Consider the following 12,831-nt stretch of genomic DNA (forward strand, 5'->3'; position numbering starts at 1 on the left):
AGCCATGGTGCTTATCTCCTCCTTGGCTTCTGTGCTTTGTCACGCCCTTGACTGGGACAAAGCACAGCTTAACCGGGTTCTATTTTATTAGTTGTGTAAAACTGGAACATAGGGCTTCAAAAATGACGATCATGTTGCTTTTTAATAACTCTCCATTTCTCAGCCCTCTATCAGGCTAATCTAAACATGGAATCCAAAGGCAGACAGGCCCCAGCTCATGTCAGCTGCATGTTGGCCACTCTCAGCAGTAGTTTCAGTAGGTTTTGTAGAAAATGATATTTCTACAGGTATATAGCTTGATTGTCTTGTAAATGTGGCTTTTCAGACCAGGGCCAGCCTCTTTGCCTCTATTTTTCCTGAGGGCCCATTAAAAGGGGGATACCATATGCCTAAGCTGAGTTGAAAACTCCTGGGGCATAGGCCCTCCGCTCGTTCTAAAGCCCAGGACTGTCCCATGCGATGATCAATTAAAAAATAAAATGCTACAGGAGGCAGATGCAATATTGAAACCATTAAATATGTAACTGTTTTTGCTCATTTTTAATGTTTTTCTTTTTAAGCCCAAGTCCTGGGGGTGTTTGCTTTTCTCAAAGAGATATTCGCCTTGGTCATATATCGTTCTCCACCAATAATGTAGGACTCTAAGACTTTTTTTTTGGAACGATTTCCAAATGTTCCAAGACTCCTACAGCAGTCAGTACATCATCAATTTTCATTCCGGGGGTTGACTTATTACTTCACTTGGAGCTATTTGAATTGGCCCCTAGCCACCTGTACCCTAAATTTTCTCTGGGCTGCTTGGAAGCATTACAGAGAAATATGAGATGGTAGTTGGTGAAAATACTCCTTCATCCCAGCAATGGCAGCTGGGTAACTGACTGCATGGCCAAGTGTTTGGCTCAATCTAGGGAATGGAAGGCACCATCCAAAGCCAGATTTCAGTCTGTTTGAAGGATTATATTTCTGTCATCACAACATCTCCTGGACAGTCCCACCAATTGAAAAACTCCCAGCAGAAGCCTAGTGATTAAATTCTCCTGGAGCATAATTTTTTCCAGCTTCTGGAAACAATCTACTGCAGCTCCTCCTCCCCTCACCATAAAACCCAAAATATAGTTCCATTTCTAAGGCTGATCTATGGAAATAGATTACTCGCAACCAACCCTTCCTCCCACAGCTGAAAATAATGCCAGCCGTTTGATTTCGAAACGACTAAGCCCCATCCACTGAGAGGTTATTCCTACTTAACAGTATATCATATTTGTACTTTCAAAATGATATGTGACCGAAATGTGATTCAGATCAGCAGCACGTCGCTGCTGGACCTTTACATTAAACACAGAGAAACAATCGTGTGCGCACACATGCAGAAAGAGTCAGGAAGCTTGATGCTTATGTCTAAGAGTGAGGCAAAACCCTCCATCACCCACTTTCATTTCTGACTTACACCCAAGTCACGTAGACATTTTCACCAGAAATTCGAAGTCTTCGTCTCCTAATATTGCAATTGTCACAAGGTCCCTAATAGAAGTACCTGTAAGTCTCGACTGCTCTGTGGCAGGATTAGAAGCTGCAGTTCCACTGCCAGAGAAACATTCCTGGCTGCGCTCCCACAGAGGTTTGTACTAAGAACGTCCTAGCAGAAGAAAATAGAGAAACTAATAGATTACCCCGTACATGTAAAATGGGGCTATAGTGCTATCAGGTATGACCTTGGGAGCTGACCAGGAGTAGGTGGAGGCATCCATCAGAAAGGGCCACACCTCCTGGAAATCGGGCAGTGAAACTCACACAGCAAGGCTTTGTCCTTGGCATAGGGCGAACTTGGGGTAATGAAAACCAGAAACTTAGAAGGAAAACCTAAATGGGCCCCTCTCACCACTGTACCCAAGAGTCTGTACTTATTAGCCTCTGTGCAAAGCTCCAGTGACTGTTTTCTTACTTAAGTGAGTTATTTTGACATATGTTGCTACTTTTGCTTCTGCTGTTTTATTTCAAGTCCATTAGCCTGCTTTCCATTATCACTCAAAAAAGCCTAGAAGTGAACACTGGCACCGAGCTCCATTTCCTGTAGCCACAGTTCCCACACGTGGTTTTTCTGCTCTGCAGTTGAAACAGCACTTAAAGTTAAGTGCTTCTGCAGACTAGTTACGGGCCTTGGCTTAGTCCATTGCTCACCTCTATTGCAGCAAAAGGCAAAGATGGCTACACCTGGGCAGTATGGAGCTGTCCAAACAGCCCAAGCTGAGCCTGGCCTTTGTGGCCATCAGTAACAGGCCCGCACATGGGGCCAACCCCTGGGTTACCTCTCTGAGGTCCCGCTGAGAACAGGAGACTCCCATGCCACCTCACCATGCCTCAGAGATACAATGCACAAGTTGACATTATCCATGTGGCAACTCCCAGCTCCCAGATGATGAAAAAGAAATGAGCAGGGAGGGGTGACATGCAAAAAACGTCACTAAGTCATCCTGGTATATTTAGTCTTGGAAATGGAAGCAGTTTTACAGTTACATTTCTGCAGGACAACCAGAGGGTTTCAAAAGACCTTCAGACAGTCTTGTGGTCTTCAAAGACTGAATGTAAAGAGAACAGATTGTATCGAATTTTTTCTGGGTGGTTACAGGCAGAATGGTGCGGTACAGGGGAAGGTGAATGCATAGGGGAGAAGGGAGCAGTGCCATTTATAGGAACATCCTTTGAATCTTTAAAATAAATGATACAGGTGAACACAGAAGTTCATGCTACTTGCTGGAAGCAATAAAGATCAAATTTTGTGGAACTCATTTTCCACCAATCTCCAGGTATCCTGCCTCGTCCTCTGTGGGCTATTCGATTCTGTTGTACATCTCAGTAGCCCTTAAAAACTGGTGGCATGGCTTCAGATGCTTGCAGGAGAGAGACAGATTTATGGATTCCATCAGCTTCTTCCAGGGGAGCTGCCCGATCGCCGGGAGGGCCCAGGTGATATGCTCGCTCAGGTTCTCTTTGCCCGTCTACCAGGGTCAAACAGTAGTTTCCAGGTCCTCGTGGCCAATGATCTTATAGTTCTGACGGCTTTCTAGGTAAGTAGCCAAATCAGGGTCCCCAGCCTGCTGAGCTCTGTCTTGAGGCGTCTTGCCCTGCAGGTAAAAAGGAAAGAAACACACACACACCTGGGATGAGATTTTTTTAAAGATCCACAGGAACAGAGGTACTCAAAGATGACGCGCTAGTAAGGATCTTTCCATGTTACTGTTTTAGAGTTAAAAGACACTTTTCAAGCTATTATCTGACGGAAGAGAGATACATAAGCTCACAAGAAAGAGACCATCCTTGTGGACAGGTGGGGGTTCCCTCTAAGAATGCATAGAGTCTAATCATAGGATCAGAGTCTCACTGAGTGCACAGCAGGAAACTTAGCACAGTGAGTTCTGGAGCCCAGACCCTCTCTGGAAGCAGGTGTAGAGAAATTACTAACTAGATAAACAGGGAAACAGGCATTCGATGTCTAGTTTAGGACTCTTTCTGTTATACTAACTCTGGGAAGGGATGGTCATAACAATCTAAAAAGGTTTCTTTGCTGGTTTTAAAGACTCTCTCCCCTATTTATAACATTCTCATCTCTCCAAAGAGTGAGTTAATTTCTGACTATAAAATTGATGGGTATTGATTAAAGAAATTTTGGAAAAGTAGAAGAGCATAAAAAAGAAATAAAAATATATTCCAGAACACTAAGATAACCATTGTTAACCTTCTGTGGAATAACTATTTTTCTTTTTCTATAGCTGTATACATAATTATTTTATCAAAATTAAACCATATTTATATACTGTGGTTTAACATGCTTTTTCACTTAATAATATGTCAAACATTTTTATGTCATTCTTCTGCATCATGTTGAGTGATTATATAATGTCTTGCAGCCTATTTTAATGCTACATGTGTATTTGTAAGTACACACACACACACACACACACACATACACACATGATATTTTTGAATGAGGCCAATGAATGGAAATCATTAGTAAATGGAGGGAAGGTCTCATTCTTTTGAATGCTTCTGGATATTACTTGACACTCCTTGAAACTTCTAATTTTTGTTTAATAATATAGTCTTATCTATTTAAATAAGTGATATTAAGTTCTAAGGAAAAGGTAGAGGCATGATCATTGTACTAAGGAAATAGCTCTATGCATAAAGGCACAAAAGTATGACAAAAATTATCAAAAACTTCAGCCTTCAGATCAGTTAACACAATGGATAGTGTCAACCTCAATGAAACCTGTTCCTCGTAGCTTCTAGGGGATGCAGGGCAGAGGGTAAAAAGGAAATAATAGTGGCTCTGGGCTCTTTCTAAAATTTTACTTTAGTTGGGGTTTAATATTTATCCACTAGCTTAACATTACTATTATAATTTTATCCCACTTGTTTATGGTATTAATAGACTATCTTGTGCTTACGTCAATGTTAATGAAGTTGGAATTTCTATAGCTTCTAAATACTCAGGGAGATGGACAAGGGTGGGCCTTTGAGATTTTTTTTTAAGGAACTGTTCTCTATTAAGAGAAATTCTCAAGATATTGCTTCTCTCCAAAAAACCCAAGTAGATTCTGTCATGATGATCATATGTGATGCTCTCACCTAGCATCAAATTAAAAAAATGGAAAAAACAGAGGATCCCTGAAAAGGATGAAGCATAGGGATAGTACTTTGTATGGTAAGATCTCTAGAACAGAATGTTGGGTGTAAACTTAAGTCATGCATAGTCTGACTTTATCAACTTAAAATAATGAGAGAGAAAAATAGACATACATGTGAAGTGAGATCATTAAAATTTTAATAACAGATATGTCTAGAATGTAGAATTTTCTAGCTATTTCTACTTTCCTGTATTGTTTGCACTGCTTGAGTTTTCTATGTGAGAACACACTCTATTTATAATCACAAAAATAATACAGCTGTTTGTGTTTTGGAAAAATACACACACATACATAAAGTAAAGTAGGAAGAAACCTCAAGGAACATGGAGCCCATTGATCTGATACAGAAACTTAGAGAGATGACACAGAGCAATCTGCTCAGGGGCCAGGTCCCCCGCCATCTTTTGTTTGTCCTCATCTACATATATTCAAATTCTTCTCTGCCACCCTCTGCGTTAAGTGGCTTGTCTTTCCTTGGAGTCTCCCCAGGGTGCTTGAAAATTCTCAGAGCTGACCAGGCTGCTCTATGGGGTTGATTGGTATTAACTCTGCTCTCTCACGGCAGTATTTGTAGGTCAATGCTACTCAGCTCTACCTCCTCCTTCACGCCAGCTCTCAGCGCTTTCCTTGACTGCTCTCAGTAACTTGGAATGACTCACGGTGCAGCCTGACCTCCCATCTTGGAAGTGACTGGAAATCACTTTGGCACCCCAAAATGGGGCCACATAAATCACAGATTCTAAGCTACACTGGATTAAGCAGATGAAGGAGAAATCCCAACGGGTCTTCTCCAAGGCTAGGTCAATGTCTGTGAACATAAGCCTGACCCCTCTCCCAGGGCTTTGGATCTCACCTCTCCGCAGCCTGGCTGCTGGCATTCAGCAGGAGGAGAACCCCAAATCCCAAGGCCAGCGCGTCCTTCAGAGGTTGCTAAAGCCCCATAGGCGAGCACACACCCTCCCTTTGTGCTTATACATTTAAACTGCAGTTTCTCTAAATGAAGCACTTTATTTTTTCCTCCTTTTTCCAAAGCCCCCCGGCACTTCCACAGGCACAGAAAGGATGCCTCTGCTGTGGGCGTAAGCGAAGGCCACAGCGCTGCAATGTTGCCCAGTGGGTGGATGTTTGCACTCACTCATCAAGTTACCTTGGAGTCCGTCTTTCTCAGAGATGCTCCTGCATCCACCAGAAGCTGGCACACGGCCCGGTTCCGCTGGCAGGCAGCCTTGTGCAGTGCAGTCTCACCCCTAAATCAAAGATGAAATGGAAACCACCCATAAAGGGGCTGGGGGCCGGGGTGGGGTGGAGGCTGCTGGGAGGGGGTGGCTTCATCCTACCCCTGCTGCTGATGTTCTTTCTCTGTCTGAGGCTGAGACCTGGCTGCAGGCAGGGCCCATTTCGGGGAGGTGGGGGGGGAGCCTAAAGTGCTTGAGTTAGTCATCCCGTAACCACAATATCTGACTCCAGCCTCTTTTTTAAACAGTGTTGGTTAATTCGGCCGAGCGATTTTGTTGTCAACTACTAATGTTTCATTTAGGCAGGACTCCATGGCACTGTTAGACTGATGTGTGTGGCTGTATCTGAACACTGGGAACAACACTCTGTATGGATACGCTGAGTGTGGGGGATGCTAGATGAAGCTCAGAGGGAACAGCGATGGGGAACCAGCGCCCCTCAGACCCATCACAGGAATAACTCCTGGGAACTCAACTGCAAGGAACCAGGCTAACACTCACTCTGGCCTACCTACTGGATTCACCTCCAGGGGCAGGTGGGAGGGGAAGGGCAGCCATAGGGGATCTGGGAGGCACAGAGAGACTTGGGGAGAGAGCTCAGAACTAGAGCTTTCCCCAGTCGGCAGCAGGCCCAAGACCAGCCAGCCAGTCACTGTGGGAAGTGGGCATGAGAAAGTGGTTATTTCTGCTCCATTAATAGTCAGAAAAGGAGGATTTTCCCATTTGGAACCCAAGGCTGAAAAGGTACTTAATGCTAAAGTGTTTCGTGGAAAATCAAATGCAGACCTTAGAGCGGGGAACTGGGGTCAGTGGCGCCTGTCCTATGGGGTGTGCAGTATGTGGACAAGCTCGCATAGCAATGGGCAGTTTCTTCAGCGACGGGTAACTAATGCATGGCTACTCCCCTCCACCCCCCGTCTTTCATTCTATTTATGTCAGTTTTTCCTCCACCATCCCCACTTCCGCTCCCTTCCCCATCCCACTCCAGCCTGGCCCATTCCTTATCTCCTTTTGAATTTCTTTGGAGTTCTCTAGTGCTTCTATATGGTTTTCAGGGTTAGATGCTTAGCCTTTCTTTGTTCCTGTTTGGAAAATAGTAGCTATTTTGCTACCCTAGGGATGGGGGGGGGGTTGAAAGAAAAAATTATCAGTTTGGGGATCATCCCAGATCCTCATCTGAACTTCAGAACATGAAAATGATTGGAGTTACCATATTCTCAGTTCTCCGGTGGCTGTATTACAGGCATTGTTCCATTCTAGCCTTGGCAAAGAAATTTCATGACATGCAAGAGAGCATTAGGGCTTAATTTTCTCACAAACCCCAGTTAACAAAGAGTTAAAAAAAAAAAAAAGGTAAATGTATTTTTTAGACTTCTCAGCACCAGTGTAGAAGTATACTGCTTGTAGGAACCTCTAAACGATGAATCTCAATGACTGAGGGTGCAACCATTATGATACCTGCCATCAACTTTTATTGTGACTTTTATTCTTGATTTAGAAGATTAGCCCCGCACAGTTATAAACACAATAGAAAGTGGATGTTTTATCACTGACATGAAAATTATCTAGACATGGCATTTTTCTCCTAGATACGTTCTGAAGAATAATCTGGACTATGTAGTAAAAGTGAGACTCACGTTTCGCTGTCTGCCATATCCAATAACTCGGAAGGTCCTAAACAGGAGGAAAGCAAGACACGCCCATCAAACATAAGTTTAAAAAAACTATTAATAAGAAACTCTATAGTCACAATTAAAATGCCTTGGAAAGCTGCATAAGAAAGAGCACTTGTGAGAGGGATAATGGGGCCTCCTCCTCCCACCAATCTCCCAACCGCCAGCTGAGATGTGCAGAATGGGAGCCACAAAAGAGTGGCATGGCCTCCGCCTTCCTTCCGGAAGCTTTCAATTAAGTCGAAGAAATAAAATCAACTGGAATAGACTAAGTGAGAAATAATTAAGTGGCTCCCTTGGGAGGCAGGGGACAATCAGCTGAGCTTTGAAGATTGTTTCTCATTCTCCAGTGGCAGGTAGTTTGGGATGGGGTCTTGTGCAATATAACAGTAAATCGACAAGAGACAATAGATACCATGCGGTCCAATAGCCTTATTTTAGAAATAGGGTGAAACTCTATTTTTCACAAAATTTCCCTTCCAACACCTGGAAGAAATGTTCTGCATAAATATCAAATGATAGAAGCTTCATTATGAACTGATATGTTCTATGAGTTTGCACATCAGCAATGTTTTGTATGTTCACTAATGAATTCATTCAGTCTGCACACACTGGTTGGAATGCCCACCTTCCCACTTGCAGTGCCACTGCCTTCCTCCCCAGCCCTCCCTAAATCCCTTACCCTATACAGCCTGCTGAGACCATTTCCTCCATGACGCCAACTATGACCTCACTCCAAATATTGCATCAAATGTTCTCCCTCACTTTGTGTCCTATAATTGGGAAATTAATATAATGTATCCCATTGAGACTGTCCCAGACAAGTGTGGATATATAACACATAAACCATATTAAAATCACTTGCTGATTTCTCTCTTCACAACTAGATTCTCATAAGCCCCTTGAGTTGGTGGCCTTGTGACTGGCATAGAGCCTGGTGCCAAGCAGATGCCTAAATGTTTGGTTGAATGAAAGAATCAAATGTACTTGAAAGTGGCAAACACGGTTCCAGGTGTTGAGCATTTTAGTCCTTAGAAATGGGATCCTGTTGGTTTGCTCTCTGTGTTGTTGGATATGGTTATCATTGAAAATTTACTTATGTGATTACTTGCCACCTCATCAGAAGAAGGAGAAGAGGAGGTTAGGACTTTCTAACCAAGAAGGTCATTGGGCAAGGCGAAGATGACAGGTATGATGGGACTTTCACAATCCTCCTGGTCACCCAAGAGCTAAGTCATCATCTTGGCTTCCTCTCTTTCACATCCATTGGTCGTCAAGGCCAGGCAAACCTTCCGACACCACGTCTGTCCTGTTTGTCTCCCTATGTGTCCTATTCCACAAACAGGCCTCCTCAAAGGTCTCTGCCTGGAATATAATTAGCGTGAAGAAACGGTTACGAAGAAGACTGAAAGCTCTTATGTTATTTAGATTTCCAGGTTTTCCATCTGTCATATCTATTACTTACTTCCAAGTATTTAAACATTGAAGTTCACAGTGTTCACTTGGAACTACCTTTCCTCCATTTGTTCCCAATGTTCCAAAGTGGTCACTTCTCCATCACCCACATGTTTCTCAGGGCTTGTTCCCTCCCCTGTCCCTATTGAGAAGTCTTCCTTTTCTAGCCTCAGACCTACATCTTAAATGTTTGTAGAGCCTAGTCTCTGACAAGGCCTCTGAAAAGACCACCTTTGGCAGAAGGAATCTATCCCTTTTCTGAACTCTCCTAAAGCTTACTTGGGTCTACCCTTGTACCATGTATTTGATTTTTTGTTGTATGTCTTGTCCCCTGAAATCCTTTCTTCTAAATCCCTTGAATATAAGAATACTTTTACTTTTCACATTCCTCGAGGATCGACCCTACATTAAGGATTCAACAAAGATTTAACTCATTCATTTCTGTTCCTCAGTCCTGTGGTTCTAAGGAAAGGTGAAAGATGACCCTCCCACATCCCCCACCAAAGAAGTGCAAAGCAGCAGAGTGCAGTGGTCAGGATCAAAGGTTTACAATTCCAGCCCTAGCTGCCACTTAGTAGATCTTGGGCACTTTCATTTTATTTCTCACATGTAAAGTGAGACTGATAATAATACGTATCTCACAAGAGTGCAGTGAGGTTTCAGAAGTTAATAAAAGTTATGTCTTAAGACAGTAGCTGGCACACTACGCACATGGCCTAAAGTTTGTGTCCTATTCTCTGACATGACACAGCAGGTCACACCACGTCAAGACGTTGGAACGTCAGTGAAGGAAAGCTATATAAAAGGGCGACTTCACTCCTACTTATATTAGTGTACAGAGCCACCTGTGGACTAGAATTATATGTCCTGAGAACCAAGGACTCCAGGCCTATTCAATTGCCAACAGGACACTTTCCACGAGGTCAGGAGCAGTGTTCTAAGGGGGTGTGCTTTGAAAGAACCCCTGTCACCTTCAGCAAAGTTCTCAAGCCATTTATTTTTAAAGGACCCCTGTGAACACAAGCCAGCCAGCCTCAGGAGCAGTGTGTTCCCATCATTGCTGCGAATTGCATACTTAGGCTTTGCCCATTTCCCTCCTTATTCAGCACTCAGAGCTGAGGCTATGATGGGTCCATGACCTCTAGGGTCCCAGTCTCCATGCAAGAGACAGGACCCTGAGCAGTTTCATCTGCGCTAAAACTGCAACTATTTGGCACCCTGCAAGTGCGGACAAGGACGGGAAAGGACCTTGTTCCTCACAGTCTGACAAGAGTCTCCATACATGCAGCCAGCCCAGAGGGTCAGCCCATTCTGAGGAAGTTTGCCTGGGGCTGCTTGTCATGTTCCCTTTCTCCCCTCATCTTCTGTGGCTGATGGAGGTGCAAGAAAGAGGCACCGTTGCTAAAACAAGATACATTTGTTCTTAATCAATATCTAAAGAAACTCCAGTTAGAGGTTTTGGGAATTTCTCTGAATAATGAACTTAACCCAAACCTTCCTACTTCTCCCATCAACACACCTTCCCAGCATCGCAGAGAAACAAAAATAATCAAAACAGATTACAAAAATTCTCCTGAAAAAAAGTAGATAATAAGAACATCTGTGATTTTTGGAAAGTTAATTTGAGTCTCACTAATAAGGGAAAGAACAGGAGAAAGAGAGAAAATAATAGATACCAAAGGGGAACATATGGGTGTGGGCTTCTTTTGCATTTTATGTGAACATATGTTCTGACTGTGGATACCATGCCGTCTCCCCTGAGGAATTTGGAGGAATACCATTACGTTGTCAGTAAAGAGCTCACAATTGTTCCCTGGATATAGAAGGGAACCTTGGCTCTCTGTCCCTCCCAGGGCTTACTACAATGTGCACACACCATCCCACAGCTGATCTGCACCAGAAACAACTCTTAACCCTATTGGAGGGATATGGGGGAAATGTCCCCATGAAGTTTTGAGAGGGAGGCAATCACTGCCCTTCCACCGCCCTGCACCAGTTATCACTGGTACCCTGCACAGGACACTCATGTCAAACAACTCAGCATTGTGGTTGTTTGTCCATGTTTCACTGTCCTTTGCTGGGTCTTAGGAACATGGAGGGCAGAGACCACATCTTATAATATGTGTGAGTTTTGACAACTAACCAAATTTCACTATGCTTCAGTTTTTACCACCTGTCACATAGAGATAAGAGAGCAAACTGTGTAGGGCTATTGTAAGAATGCAATGTGCTCATACATATAAAGCATCCTATATAATAAAAACCTAATTTGCAAGTCAACCGAACGGCAGAAGGATCGGTCGGCAGGGGGCAGGGCTGGTGAGCGGGCAGCGCCACGCCAGCCAAGGCGGGTGCCAGTGGGCAGAGGGAGGGGAAGGCAATCAGGGGGCTGGGGGCGGCGGCAGTGGTGGAGGGAGGCCACCGGCAGCAGCGGCGATTGGCCCGGGGGAGCAGGCCTAAGCTGTCAGTCGGACATCCCCCGAGGGCTCCTGGACTGCGAGAGGGTGTAGGCCAGGCTGAGGGACGTCTCCTCCCCCACAAGTGCATGGATTTTCATAAACCAGGCCTCTAGTTTAGAATAATAAAGATTAGCAGTGATTGTTACTATAACATTTTTTTCTCAAGAGTGGGGAAGAGAGAATTAATTTTTCAAGTGAATGAATGAATAAATGATATTTTAAAATTAATGTGGATCCTAACCAAATTCTTGTTTCTTCTCAGAGAAAGATCCGTAAATGGAACATGAATTCAAGAGACTGTGCTTTATGGGGAATGGTCTGAAAAATAAGGGAAAGAAAAATATGGGGACAGCCATATCAGTGTTTGCGGGTGCAGGCCAGGGAATAGGAAAGGAAGGAAAACTTGCAGATCTCCCAACACAAGAATGTAAACTGCGTGGTGAGTAGTCAAACCTTCCAAAATGCAGGCCCGCTGCCCAGTGCCCACCCCATAGGCTCTTCCATTGCATACCCCGGTTCTTAGGGATGCAACTTTATCCACATTGCACTTTATTGTATATGATGTGTCTTTGTCACGTGCATCTTTTAATTTGCTTCCCACACCAAGGCATCCAAATCCCCTTTGCTATTCCTTCCACCTCCCCACGGCCTCTCTCTGTTCGGACCTCATTTCCCATTAGTCTCCCTGACGCTGCCAGCAGACCATTCCAAATCCTCCAGTGGCCCAGGACAAAAGCTGCGCCGATTTGGGGAGAGCTGGCACTGGGAACTCTAACAGCACCGTCATCCTGTCCCAGCGGGATGTGGTCGTTTCTCTCGGGGAAGCAGAGGCAGAAAAAGGGGGGTAAAAAAAGAAAAGAAAGACTGAAGGCAGAAACAGAGGGAAGACAAAATAAGCCATTGAAATCAAAAAAGAAATGCATGAGTGAGATTTCTATCAGGAAACACGGTAGGGGGCAACAGGGTGGGAGTGGGGAGAAAAACACACAAAAGAGCAAACATGTGCAGGGTGGTAAAAGACCAACCACACAAAAGTCCTTTCCAGGGTAAAACCAGGGAGGAGGGAGCGGGTTAAAAAGATGGTTGAAAGGAGCTGAAAAGCAGGAACCGCTGGGGGGATTCTCAGCTGGAATCCCTCTGCATCTTCCTCTCCCCACCCTGTCCCTTCCTCCTCCTCTTTTCAACCCTCCAAATGCCCAAATTCCAGTTTTTCATAAAGGAAAGCAGCATGTTGTGAATTTGAGACAAGAAGTCCCACAGAAGATGCAGGAGGAAAAAATTCAAGCCTCCTGTGGTTTTTCAGAACATAGCACACATCACATGC

The 12,831-nt window shown here is 44.2% G+C and overlaps 1 protein-coding gene across 2 annotated transcripts in view; it reads right to left on the reverse strand.

Moving 5' to 3' along the window:
- Nucleotides 1–1,970: 1,970 nt before the first annotated feature.
- Nucleotides 1,971–12,831, reverse strand: part of DGKI (diacylglycerol kinase iota) — a 396,707-nt gene continuing 385,846 nt past the window's right edge. For both annotated transcript variants that reach the window (XM_059711894.1, XM_059711895.1), the window contains 3 exons: nt 7,558–7,594; nt 5,833–5,932; nt 1,971–3,122 (listed from right to left, as the gene is read on the reverse strand). In XM_059711894.1, coding sequence (XP_059567877.1) covers nt 3,006–3,122; nt 5,833–5,932; nt 7,558–7,594 — 254 coding nt within the window. In that variant the 3' untranslated portion in view covers nt 1,971–3,005. The remainder of the gene's footprint in view (nt 3,123–5,832; nt 5,933–7,557; nt 7,595–12,831) is intronic.

Source organism: Myotis daubentonii, chromosome 10, assembly GCF_963259705.1.
Source record: "Myotis daubentonii chromosome 10, mMyoDau2.1, whole genome shotgun sequence".
Classification (NCBI taxonomy): domain Eukaryota; kingdom Metazoa; phylum Chordata; class Mammalia; order Chiroptera; family Vespertilionidae; genus Myotis; species Myotis daubentonii.